Genomic DNA, 13,403 nt, shown 5'->3' with positions numbered 1-13,403 from the left:
TGTTCTTCACCTTTCAGTAATTTGCCACGGCCATGGAAAGTACTTGTGCATTTCTCCCTACTTTGTTTTGCCTTAACTTGCATGCTGGTCCCCCTCAGCAGATGGGTTATTACAATCTACAAACCTGCCTGTCGATGATCCTGCTGGCGATGTCTATGGTAATGGCGGGCACCGGGAACCTGAAGGTCCTGCAGCTGTGTCGCTTCTTCCACAAGCGAACCGGTGGCGAGATGAACTACGGCTTTCACATGGCTCATCACATGGCCCTCGGCCTGCTCTTCCTGGGAGGTGGCAGGTGAGATGAACACAGCGACAATGAAAATACTGAAACACTGAAATAATGCTTAGAGAATGAATCTAGCAATATTTAAATTACGGAAAATTACTGTTATTTACAAGTTAAAATTGCCAAAAAATAAAAAATAATAATAATTTAAAAACTATATAAAACTATATTAATGATTAATAATTTGCGTCAACAAGCATCAAATGTGCTTTCCCTTGTGAAAGCACACAACACTTGAAAATCTGTAGAAAGGAATATTTCAAGACATTTTCCTTTCTACAGATTTTCTTATCTGAAACCCATGAATAATCATCTGTACCCGACTGACTTCAATAATCTAACCAGTAAACCGTTATTCTTATAATAAAAGCAGCGATTCTGCAAAGAACTCAGGTTTGTTAGATTTGGTGATACCTCTTGCATCATCGTGCAACCTGGGGACGACGGATGTTTCGGGTCTCAACATCATCCAGAGGACCCAGCTCTGGGCTCGACTTGTGTCCCAGTTGGAACCCACACAACAACCACCCTGTGGCTTTCTCTGCGACTTCGGTTTCAGATTTCATGGCCCTCCACTAAGCCACCCCTGCAATGCGTTGTCTGCAGAGGGAGCCACCAGAGAATCCTCTGCAGCCTCATCTGCAAGCTTTGGGCAGCTGCTGGAAAGAGAATTGCTGGCAATTTTACATTTGTTTTTCTTATTACTCAGATTTATCTTCTGCTGCATTTACAGTCCGTCTTAGAGGGGACTCGGCTGATATGAAAAGATCAGTGGGGGTGTAAATGGCCCTTCAATATACATGTTCCTAAAATGTTCAGAGTACTTAAACCCTACGTCTACTTTTATTTTGCAGATAAACAGATTGATCCATAAAGGGTGCGCCGATTTATTGGTGCCGATTTATCAGTGCCAATTTTCTTAATTTTGGGAAATCGGTGATCGGCTGAATCTTACATGTGAAGCCGATCTTATCTACCTCTGTAAAGGAAGGTCTAAACACCAAACAGTGTTCTCTTCTGCTCTCCCGTGAGAAAGGTTGTACTGATGGCCTACCAAGTCATGTCTCCACGTTTACCGTCAACAATAATTACCCCTCTGTTGCTAACTTTGCAGCTTTTTTCCTATTTTGAGAAATATTTCATACAGAAAAAAAATTGATATCGGGAATTGGCAGGTAAGGCTTTTTTTTCTTTTTTTTTTTTTTTTTTAATCGGTGATCAGTGCACCCCTATTTACTAATATACAATTTGAGACATTTTCATGTAAACATGTTTAATCCTGTAATATTTGGCCTAAAACCATCTTAGTGCTGTCCTCTTTGGGTTGAGCGGTGGTTGCCGCAGTTGAATTTTCCTGTTGCTTACGACCTGAACAGTTTTGTCGATGTCTACATCACCTGTGTTCGGGTATAAAACCGTCCCACTCAGACACACACCCCCGTTGCAAGTCAGCAGTTGGAATTGTGAAGGTTGCGAGTGTCGATTCAATAGCATTTTTCTGCTTTGCACATGCATGACTCATTTGAAAATGTCTGACTACAGAACCTAGGAAGTGGGAGAGGCTTACAGCAGCACTTGATTCTTGCTCAGAGCAGTTGCTGCAGAACGAATGGTGCTTTCACATGTTGACTCCAGGAACACAAACAATGCTGTTAGGTTTGTAGCTGGTAATTTTTTTTTTCTTTTTCCAAAAGGAGCATCTAAATATTGCCATAGAACTGCTAAGTTAGAAACGGTGCTTTCCGTCATCCTGACCACATGTGCACTTAACCCCCTCAGCTCATCCAGGCACTTGAGCCTGTATTTTGGCTCCGCCCACTTTGGAATTTTTTAAAAACTTGTCAGCTTTTACATGAAGGTTACTTACGCTTTAATCATTAGAAACTTGTGGCCGTTGATGGTAATAATCCTCATATTTGATCTAAAACACCTGGCAGTGAAGGTGCTCCATAACAGATTTAGAAAACTAGCAGTCATTTTGTCTCTGTGCCCATTCTGATTAACATGCAATAATTGCATTTATTAGTATTTTCGACTATACTAATCTTTATTTGTGCTGTCATGAGATCAACAGTGGAGTAACAATCCCTACTATAATAGTTAAAGACTTTGATCACATTTTCTCTTCTTGGCATTCACTAACTTATACATCCTGCTACAAGGGGCGTGCAGAGTATAATTAAGTCGCCAAAGAATGGAAAAATCAAGACAATAGGTCTGTCCTCGTGAGGTTTTCAAATCAAAAGTCACCCACTAGATTTACATCTCCTGCTTTTGGAAAGCATCAGGTAGACCTCATGCACTCATTGTGTGTGACTGGTGCAGAAATACACAGACCTGCTGCAAGTATTATTTTGAGCTTGTTGAATGACTGGTGTACACAGAAAACTCACACACACCCTAACGAGGTTCCTCAAACTGCTGACCTCGCCCTGCGTGTTTCTAACAGAAACAACAGCTCACACTCTGTCATTAGATGCTGCAAATGCAAACAAGAGTCATAATCTGATGGACCTTTTGATTTATTCTGCCCCCACTTCATTGTAGATGTTGGGCCACGGAGTTGCAGGGAGTGCAGGCTTGAATGCCATGCACCGAGGTCTGGTTCATTGTGGATTTGCAGAAGTGGAAGGGTCAAAACTGGAGTGATATCATTCTTACACCCCATCAGTTTCCCTCTGCTTATCTACCATTCAGCCACTCGCTTATTTGCATCAGACTTTCCTATTCAGATGTGCCTCGTGCACTCCTCTCATTCATTTTTCTCACCTGTTTTTCATTGCTTATCTTGCATGTTTTCAGCGCTGTTTTCCCTCTTCTGCTCACTTTCTCTGTTTGCTCAGTAAATTTCTCTTCCTGTTATTTAGTTTTAAGAGGAAACTAAAGTTAAAATTGGTTCCTTTTTCACCAAAAAGTCATGCATGGTGTCCAGACTTGCAGTCACCCCTGGAAGTGTTTTATTTAATAATGTCAAGTTAAAACAGCAAATAGTACACTTGTGAGTGCATTTACTATCTCCACCCAACTGGCACACACATCAGAGAGAATCAAGCGCACCCATCCCTTTCACTCAGGCCCATCTGAAGTCTATAAGGTAACTTGACACACCTGTGCTCACAATGATCTCTGCAGACAAAGAGCCTCAGCTTCAAGCTTCCACAAAGACACTCTGGTAGGAACTGGACATTATATCATTTAATCTGCATTCAGAAGACCAAATCAGCCTTGTTGATGAAATGGGTTTTATGTGTTTAGAATGTAGTTTATTTATTTGTTCATTCACTGTTAACTTAAAAGTAGGTTGTTAACATTACCTGGAAAACTACTTAATTAGGTCATTGTGATCTGCAATTGATTTTGTTTCATTTGTTTGTAGGTTTTCAACCTGCTCTGTGACTTCTATGTGACTACTTTGACTTCTCCGTGCAAAGTCATGGTGGTCTTGCACTGTCAATTGGAATAATCTAAAGACAAAAGATAAATAAAAGATGTCGCTGAGATGAGTGGTTCCTGTGTTTTTTTTTAAGGGAAGCAAGCTTTTTCAAGTTTGGGCAGAGGCTGAGGTGGTTTAAAGAGAGCAAAAAACTTGACGAATAAAATAAACCCTAAGGATAGGGTCAGAAACATTCTTTTTTTATAATCACTTTGACAATATTTTGTCACAAGGGCAAGTAAAGAAATACACGACTGCATCGTCATTTGCAGAATTGAAGTATAACATCTTGAATTTTCTGACCGATTTTCGATATCTGATATTTTGATTATGGAGTTGGCATCTTAAATTTTCTCCATCTTCTCATATTAGCACAGCGATCAGCTAGCTTGACCCTGTGTCTGCACGTATTAACAAGAAAATGTAGACCCCTATCTTAAATCCAAAATTTCAAAATGTCCGCCAACATTGTCAAACCCAGCACGTTCCATACAAAGTTAAGATTGAAAGAACAAAACATAGCAATTTGACTTGAATTTGTTAAGCCTTTATATTACCTGTTTTTAAAAGTCTTGCTCTCTCTCACTTTTTTGCAGCCTGTACAACCATTTCCTCAATTTGTCATTGAAAGTAAAGTTTAATTTCAAATTCTTGAAGCACTTTTGTGCTTCATCTGATTTCAGTTTTAAGAACCTTGTTAACATTTCATTGTCCCAGTAGCGACATCCACACTGAAGAGTGTTGTTAATGCAGCCTGATTAGGTGTGGTGTGTTCACTGCTCAGAAAACATTCAGAATTTTTTTTTTATTTTTTTATTTTACAATTGGTCGGTCACTGGCCCGGGATGATCAAGGTCAAAATTGTCTGGTGCCACTTACCTACCATCTTTAATGTGTATCTGTTATTTCTTTGATAAAAAGTTTGTATGTTAAGCCAAAAGTAAAAGTGCCAAATACTTTTAGTTGCAGGTTTGAAAGAATAATGTTGCAGATGTCGAGCAACGGTTATGGAAAATTTCCTGTTTTAAACTACAATACTGCACTTTTAAACTGACGTGCTTTAACTTAGCAAACTACTCAATAAAATCTGCAACAACTCCTCAAGTCCTACAGTCCCACTGAAGAGGTGCATTTATTTTTTCTTGTCAAAATCTTTCATCGCAAAGGATAGTGTTGCATTGATCGCTGAATTGGTGTCGGTCTTCCATGACTCTCTTCCTCAAACAGCTGCGAAGATCCACTGTTGAATCACAGGTTCAATTGTAAGCTTGAATACATTAAAACTACAAATACAGTCATTAACTGAAGAGCGACATTCCTTACCTCTGTTACTAAACACTCTCAGATGTGACCTGTTTTAGCCTTGCAACTTTCCACTGCAGCTTGACATTAGGATAATGATCCAATTAGTTAAAGCGGACACTCTGTCATTATGTTTAAGAGGCACTGCTGTGACCTTTGATTGTGTCGATTATGATGCAGCACGTTCTTTAATTAAAAATGGAGATGCAAGATATAAAATTGTTCCATTATGTTGAGTAAAACTCGACAAAGTGTTGCTTGACTTGCAATGTCTTTACTATAGGAATTATGTTCTGAGTTTACATCACAAAACTTATTTTGATGCAAATCTTTTGTCTGAGTGCATCTTAATGTTTGTCATCTTGTTCTTCATCGTAGATACACCCTCAGCACCTCCAACTCAGCCATCGCTGCCCTACTGTGTGCCTTGTACCCTCACTTTCCTGCTCACAGCACTGACAACCGGTAAGACCGAAACCTTTTTAAACACACTGCTGGACACAGAGAAAATCCCTGCATGTAAAAACCAAAGTTTCTTAAATACCAGGCATTCCTGGATCTACCTGAAAATTAACACACAGTTGTCAGGGTCCCTACAGTCTTGAACAGAATGACAAAGCACATTTTTAGCTTTTCTACATTTGCCAGGATAAGTTTGAACGTGGCAAAACATTCATTTAAATTATTTTCCAGCGAATTAAGATTTTTCACTTCGCAACTTCAGATTAGAGTAAAAAATATTGAGCATTTTAAAAGTCGATACACAATATTAGAATAAAAATCTACATTGAAAAAGGACCATTTCATTGACATCTTTGCAATATGAAAATACTTCTATCCATTAAAAACCAAATAAGTTCAGAAAAATGACAGTTCTTTCTCATATATCGGGTTTTCATTTGTGTTGTGTCTTTAACTGAAAACTGGCTTGATGTTGTTGCAGCTATCACCTGCAGGCCCTCCGGCACCTGGCCGTGTTGGCTGCAGAACCCCGGCTCCTGGTTCCTGTGGACGTCGACTCTCTGAAGCCTTGCTACGCTCTGTTAGAGGTCACTTACAAGGTCAGTGAACGTTGCACTCCTAAAAACAATAATTGATTATATGAGCACTGTTTTTTTTTTTTTTTTTTTTGGTGTCAGGTTTTTAATAAAAACCGCCTGAACAGCACTTCAAATAAAAATGCAGAAATAAAAGCCTTTCATTATCTTTAGCCATATAGTTACCATTCATGTTTCAGCTGTAAAACCAAATTTCTGCTTTAAGGCATTTCTGTTGGTTAATTTTTCTATGTTTTGACAAGATTTATAGTTATTTTAATTGCGTATGACCACCTCCATTATTTTAATCTAGTACGTTAAATAAAAACTTTTACTGAATCACAGAAGTCATATTTCCATGTGTTCTTATGAGGTTTTCTGGCTCCTTCATACGGTGTTCCCTATTATCGACTATCGTTCTGTCCTCTTATTCGTAAAATAATAAAATATAATACAAAATTCTCAAATGTGTGTCAAGATTGATTCTTAAAAATCGGAGAAAATATGAATGAAACTCACTTTTGTTCATGAAAAACCTCAGTGTTTTAGCCTCACAATCATTGCTTCAACTTTGAGGAACTGAAATTATATTGAATACACAGCATGGCATATATTTATACTCCCTCAAAGGGAATTGTTTGAAAAGGTTTCCAGAGTAAAAGCCAATACACAAAGCCAATGTGTCAAAACACAGAACCCATTGTGTTCTGTGTCGCCCGGTTTTGTTGCTGGCCTCTTTGTGCACGTCACTGTGGCTTCATGTGCGTCATCAAGTACAGTTTTCTTTTTCATTTCCCCTGTATTTTTATTAATACAGAAAATATTGTAAAATATTTCAGTTTACAAGTACTTGTACTGAGGTTTATCACAAATAATCCCAACACCGTATAATTTGTTTCAAAAACTGTGGGAAAACCAGAACTTGGTCTCTTTAAATGTGTTGGGCAATTTCTCAAAAATCTCAGAATTAAGTTCAAATAAAGGGCTTGGTGCTTAAAATAATAAAATAATTCAGAAATGGCATCACAGTTGGAATCCATCAGTCTGCCTTCTCTCAAAAGACGACAGCGGCTGATTTTCAGACCTTTGCGCCAGTAGATGAGATCGGTTTCTCCTGCAAGTATCGGCCGATTTATCTGTGCACCCGTACTTTAGATACAAGTATATTTGTTGACCAGGTGCATATATACATGAATAGATTTTTCCAAATTAATTAAAATACTCTTTCATTGTTCCAGGTTTTTTTGTCTGTGTTACTTTGTAGTTGAAAAATGTTAATTAAATTGAGCTCTTGTTACTGTGGCAACTCCCCAGTTGAAGGAGGATTAAAGGTTAAAAGCTGAAGTCGCTGTTTGTATTTAACACTGCCGTTGGCGTCCCGTCACTTTCATTACAATCTCAGCAGAAATCTCAGTTTGACCAATTCAGTGCAGCATCCAGTTCAGGCACACCTGCAGACGAACAAGAGAGATCTGAAGACTACAGCACTGTAGTCCATTTAATTTATAAAAGATAAAACGTAAGAAAGATTGACAGGTCATGTAACAATTGCTTTCAATATGTTAATTATGGGACAACACCTTAGTTTTAGCCATTCTGCTGTCAACCTCCATAGGTTGTCGCGTAATAATTGTCAAAATTGATTGCATATTTTAATGCATCTTACTTGTTTTAACAAACCTGAGCAGGGTTTCTTGCAGCTCACGACTCGCATAATGTGATAATGTTTGCTTGATCAATCGTTGCTCTCGTTAGGGAACCAAGTGGTATAATGAGACGACAGTGGAACTGATGGCTCCCACCCTCCTTCCTGAGCTTCACCTTCTCAAACAGGTAAAGCAAAGTTAAATCTTTTCTTTCTGGCCTACAAAACTAAATTAGCATTAAGCACATCATTGAAAGGCCTTTTAACCCCTTTGTTTACTGTTAAGGTAAAAGTAAAGGGGCCACGATACTGGGAATTGTCTCTCGACCTCAGCAAAGAAACTCAACATCTGAAGTAAGTATAGGCAGAACCTTTTGGGAACAAGGTTCAAGTTTTCACCTTTCTAGCCTTTTGCATTCTAGCCGCATTGTTCAAGATGATCCCAACCTAAAAAATAAATGTTTGGTTTTTTATTTTCTTGCTGTTTTTAGGTCCATCCTGGTCAGAGATGGCGTGTTGTATGTGAAGTTGCGGGCTGGACAGCTGCCCTACAAAGACGACCCCCAGGGCTGGAAGAGCCTGCTGGCCACAGCCGTCAGCCACCGAAACTCTGGAGTCACAGCCTTCAAGGTAAACGACAGAGGTCTTCACAGAGATTCTGACAAATCATAATAATTATAACAATTTTTAATAGGTGTAGGGGCTTGTATAAGGAATAATGGCTGAACACAGTTAAAGATGATTTGTTGAAAATATTGGAAAGTGTTTAAAGAAATAGTCTTGGAACAAAATAAAGTCAATTCTAGCTGCATTTCTAATCCAGCAGAACAATTTGTGTTACTTTGAATGTAATATTAAAATCTAGTATGTAGATTTTGATAACCGGCTGAGAAGTGAGTGGTATTGAGTGGAAAGTTTTGTCTCCTCCCCTCTAAAGAGAATAATTTTGTCCAGTCTTGGCAGGTTGCCGCTGCAGGTTCAGCTGGCTGCTCTGCAGCTGACAGACCATTACTGCTTACCTCATGGCGCCTGTATGTTCTGTCAAAACACCTGCAGGGGAAAAATATGCAGTTTGTTTTCCTACTTGTCCTTGAGGACCTTTCTTGCCTGCCTTCAGTGTTTTCCTTTTTTTCTGTTTTATTAAAATCTTCTTATTCAAACAGGATTTTGTCCAAAAAGTCATTTCTTCCTACATGTGCCGGCTTATATTTTCCTTTTTTATTTTTTTTATTGTTGTTGATTCATGTGCTCATGAATCAAAACAATAAATGATTCATGTGCTCATGAATCAACCACTTAATGAGACTGTCATTAAGTAAAGAATATATAGCGTAACTGGACTACCACAATAATTGAGAACTATTATTTTTAAAACATAAACCCGATCTCGGTTGTAAGAAGTTCCTTTTTCTTTTGGGTAGAAAATGAGTTTCTGTTTTTTGTTTTGTTTGCAGCCTGAAGCCATTTCTACCTTCACCTCAGAGCCTGCTCTCATCTCCTTTGCTGAATTCTTCTGTAAAACCTCAGAAGGACTGAAATCTGTAAGTTTCACAACAAGCAGAGATATTTAGAGCTTGAGACAGTTTGATGCCGGGTTTGTAAAATCTCTGGGCTATCAGGTGGAAAGGACTTGACCTATTGTTTGTTTTTCTGCAGAATAGCCAAAGGGACCTCTAACTAAAAAACAAAAAAAAAAAAAAAAACCCTCTATTTCTTTAGAAAACAAATTTAACTGTGAGCCATGTTTCAGTTTTATCTTGGGGGTTTTACTGAAACACTGGAAACTTCGTGGGTTAGTCCAGACAGAAACTCCCTGGGGATTCAAATGAAGTTGTTTTCAGACGTGGCTTTTTCCTATCATATCTCAACCTGGATTCATGTTGTTATCCATTTTAATTCATATCATCAGTTTAAGGCGCCTTTTTAAACTAAATATAAATGCGTGGAGGAACAAGCCGTTGGTAATAAAACTGAACTCCAAATAAACACAATTAGAGAGAATCTGACAACTTTAATGACTAACGAATGAGATCATAAATGCTGATTTTGAAGAGGGGGGGAGGCATGTTCCAGTTTTGTCTGAAAAACACGTGTGGTCCTTGGATAAGTGCAAACATGTGATTGAGGATTTATGACAAACTTAAAGCGGCCGCTGCAGACTGCTTGGTCATCCTTCAGTAGAGCTAAACGACTTCCTGTCTGTTTACCAAAAATCCGCAGCCTGTAAATGCTCAAATAATCCATTCGTTGTGAAATGAGAATTCTTGTTGAATTTGTGTCACGGATGTCATGGCGATAGTTATCAAGGCTTTTCATTCAAGACCACCAGTGTTTATCTTGTGATCGCCCAAACTACCATGGCGAGATCATGTGCAAAGCTTTAATGCAACATCTGGTTTTTTCCACCCATCATAAGCACCGTTAATGTTTTTAAAATCAGTTTTTCTTCTGTTTTAAGCAAAGTGTCTTCCTATGTGCCACACCCTGCACACACTCATTTTAATTGTTTTAAAGTGGACAGACGGATGTTGAGTCTGATTATTAATCACTTGCCCTCTATTTTGCGAGAAAGAGGTGGGCTGCTTCATCGTGACTTCAGGTTAATTGGGTGGATTAGAGGCCTGCAGCCTCAGATTCAGCTCTGAAATGGGAGGGAACGCATCACATCGGAGCATAACTGTGACCGTTTGTAAATGAAGATAACGTCTGTTTTCCTCCAGCCGCCCACTCCAACACGGCATTTATTCCAAAATGGAGGATTCCTTGCAGATAATTGCAAGATTTTTGTTTTAAGTTGGCATGAAATAACTTGCACTCTGGGAGATTTATGAACATAAATAAATCGCTCTGATTAATATAATTGTAATTGCGAAAACTGTTTACTTGCTCATATAAGCAAATCACTTAGACTCTGTTCTCATCTTTGACTCTTTCTCTGTTGAATAAAAAGTAACTTCAAGTTTGACTAACAAGCCACTTTTACGACCCCAAGAGCTATTTTATAAAAATTTTTTCCTTTGGTCCAATTAAACATTTGCTTCGAGACTCAAAAGCAGCACAACTCTTTGCAGCAAAATAGCTTGATTTTTATATCTAGTGTAGGAAAAGTTTAGATTTCTAAATTAAAATCGGTTCTATTTCTGTTTATGGGTTTAATTTCCTTCAGTGGCAGGGAGCCCAGACATTCATAAAGTCCTAAATTCCTGTGTCTGAAATGAAAGCCTTAAAATGTCTTAAATTAACCGTAAATAAGTTAATCAGAGGTCTTAAATTTTATCTTGGCAGGACTATTTAATATCGTGCATTTATGGGGTTTTTTCTACATCATGGAACTTTCTGTCAGGCTAAAGTTTGAGTCACATGCCGACATATTCATTGCACTCTGGCTCTCCGCTGACATAGCAATGTCTGAAAAGTCATTTTTAGTCGGCAAGAACAAATATGAATGCAGTCGTTGGCTCCACAATGTCAACATGTGTTTCATGTTCAGCAGGCAGAAATAACAGGAAATGGGAACTATCATTCATAAATGCAGAAAACAAATGAAGAAGTAGGGGGACGTTGATGACGGCAGAGTCATTAGTACAGAAATGCTAACGGAAAACAGTAACTGCGTGCTTTGATGTTTTGTTGTTTCGACAGAGAGAGGATAGCCTCATGTTGTTCTCGGCAATGCTGTACGAGTGCGTCACTCAAGAGTGTCCGGAGATGCTGCCAACATATATTGCTATTGAGCAGGTAACACACCTACTCAGCACAGTACACACACACACACACATTTCTGTTTTACATTGTGTGACAGCAGCTGGTTGTAGAGCAAATATATTGTCATGAATAATAAAAATGTTCAAAACATTTTATTGTATTAAATAACTTTTATAGATTCTTCAGTTCTTGGCTTTTAACAGGATTGCCACACAGTCTGGAAAAGTATGGAAAGGAAAAAGTTTGAAAAAATATTGACTTCTTTTCTGATGTCTTAATTCGCTTTTTTGACACTGAAACGGAAATAAAAAAAAAACTCAGTTCTTACAGTCAATTTATCAGATTGATAATCACACCAATTAAAACCTCTCCGACATGACACAAAAATGCCATACACTTGGCAGCAGCTGACTGGTTTCTATTTCCAGGAGACATTGGGCAATTCAGCTGTTCCTATTTGCATCACAACACATCCAAAAAACTACCACATTCTTATCTGAAAGGTTTTCGAAGGTCGTCTGTTTCCAGTTGCTAATCTAATTTCAGCCTGCTTCCTACAACGTGTCCCTTTTGTCTAAACACCCTAAGCGACATTGAAGCTGCAGCTTAGCGCGTATGCCTTCGCCTTTTTCTTTCAGGCCGTTGGGGCTCTGCGTCAGGGTGACCTTCAGCAGACCTTCCCCTTGTGGCAGCTGCGTCTGGTGGTGGAGTTATGGGACGGCCGGATGCTGCGAGGTCCTGCAAACAAACATGACACCCTGCTAACTTCCGAGTTTCTTCCCGTCATGAAGAATGCGGTCGACGTGTCGCTGGACAACTGGCTTCAAGGTGAATGGATGCTTTAATGGATCTGTAACAATTAGGGATGCTCCGATCAGGTTTTTTGCTGCCGATTTTGATACCGATTACCCATGAGGCCGATCTCTGCTGATCACATGGGATGGCTGTTCATGTTTTGCTTTAGGTATAAATGATACTATGTTATCTGGCAAAATGGAGAGATTATCTGGCAATAAATTCACCTAATTTAGACATATTTTAAACATCTAAAATCTTTTCTTTAAGTTAGATGCTGCAGCTTAAAGCAGCTGTTTGGTGTGAGAGTCACTACCAGGTGGAGGTTGAGCGGCGCTCTGTCTGTGAAATATTACTACCTGTAGCGCATAGCGGCGGTCCAAGAGCGAGAGCAGAACCAGCGTCTTTCACCACCAGCTCGAAAACTTGAATTATTTTTGGGTCATTTGTTTAGCTTTCTGACTGTGATACTAATCCAGGTGAGTGTTTGTAGTAGTGCGCTGCTTTACCAGCCGCTCCTGATGTCCTTTTGTTCCTGCATTGAGCCTCGATGTAGCCATACTCCATCAAGTTTTTGTTTTTTAAATGCCATATTAGATTTCTTGTGTTGATGCATTTTGACGTGCTTCACCCTTGAGGTAATTTTTCGCCGCAACACGCAAACATCCCCATTCACTCTTAGAGCGCTATAGTTCCACATGACTGGATCTGTTGCTACGCGCTTGCGCCGTGTGAAGGAAAGAGGAGATCAGCCGCACACGCAGGCTGCAAAGTGAGATAAATGTGATCGGCTTTGGTGATCGGCAACAAGAGACGGTGATCGGTGATCACCGATTATACACTTTTCACGGAAATCGGCCGATTATGATCGGTGGCCGATGGATTGACACACCTCTAGTAACAGTCTTTTAGATAAGTTTAATAAGGAACATATTTATGTTTTGGGATTTAATTATTTGATGTCCAGTTTCTTCCAATACTGCTTAGTTACTGCTGGCAAATTAACCCACGTACCAAGATGTTATTAATCCTCTTAAACTTTGTGTTGGTTTCTCAGTAATTACATTTTTTCTGATGGTAATTGGTTACTATGACGCTGCTGATTTTGCCGTACTAACTCCCCACAGAGCAGAAAACTGTAACCGTCACAAAAATCTTCCCCTCACCATCTCCCAGCCTCCTCCTGCATTCATTTTAATA

The 13,403-nt window shown here is 39.1% G+C and overlaps 1 protein-coding gene across 4 annotated transcripts in view; it reads left to right on the top strand.

Moving 5' to 3' along the window:
- anapc1 (anaphase promoting complex subunit 1) overlaps window positions 1-13,403 on the top strand; it is a 50,585-nt gene that overhangs the window by 33,152 nt on the left and 4,030 nt on the right. For 2 of the 4 annotated variants that reach the window (XM_015013367.2, XM_015013366.2), the window contains exons 43-51: window positions 102-295; window positions 5,400-5,486; window positions 5,965-6,082; window positions 7,814-7,891; window positions 7,990-8,057; window positions 8,195-8,333; window positions 9,158-9,244; window positions 11,346-11,441; window positions 12,047-12,236. In XM_015013367.2, the coding sequence (XP_014868853.2) occupies window positions 102-295; window positions 5,400-5,486; window positions 5,965-6,082; window positions 7,814-7,891; window positions 7,990-8,057; window positions 8,195-8,333; window positions 9,158-9,244; window positions 11,346-11,441; window positions 12,047-12,236 (1,057 nt within the window). Of the gene's footprint in view, window positions 1-98; window positions 3,459-3,662; window positions 3,787-5,399; window positions 5,487-5,964; window positions 6,083-7,813; window positions 7,892-7,989; window positions 8,058-8,194; window positions 8,334-9,157; window positions 9,245-11,345; window positions 11,442-12,046; window positions 12,237-13,403 lie in introns of those variants that run through there. The other 2 variants (XM_015013365.2, XR_015765361.1) reach the window with 2 other exon arrangements.

Source organism: Poecilia mexicana, unplaced genomic scaffold (assembly GCF_051168715.1).
Source record: "Poecilia mexicana isolate PSO_F unplaced genomic scaffold, ASM5116871v1 scaffold_15, whole genome shotgun sequence".
Taxonomy (NCBI): domain Eukaryota; kingdom Metazoa; phylum Chordata; class Actinopteri; order Cyprinodontiformes; family Poeciliidae; genus Poecilia; species Poecilia mexicana.
Note: the sequence above shows the minus strand (reverse complement) of the source record. Positions and strands in the feature narration are given on the sequence as shown.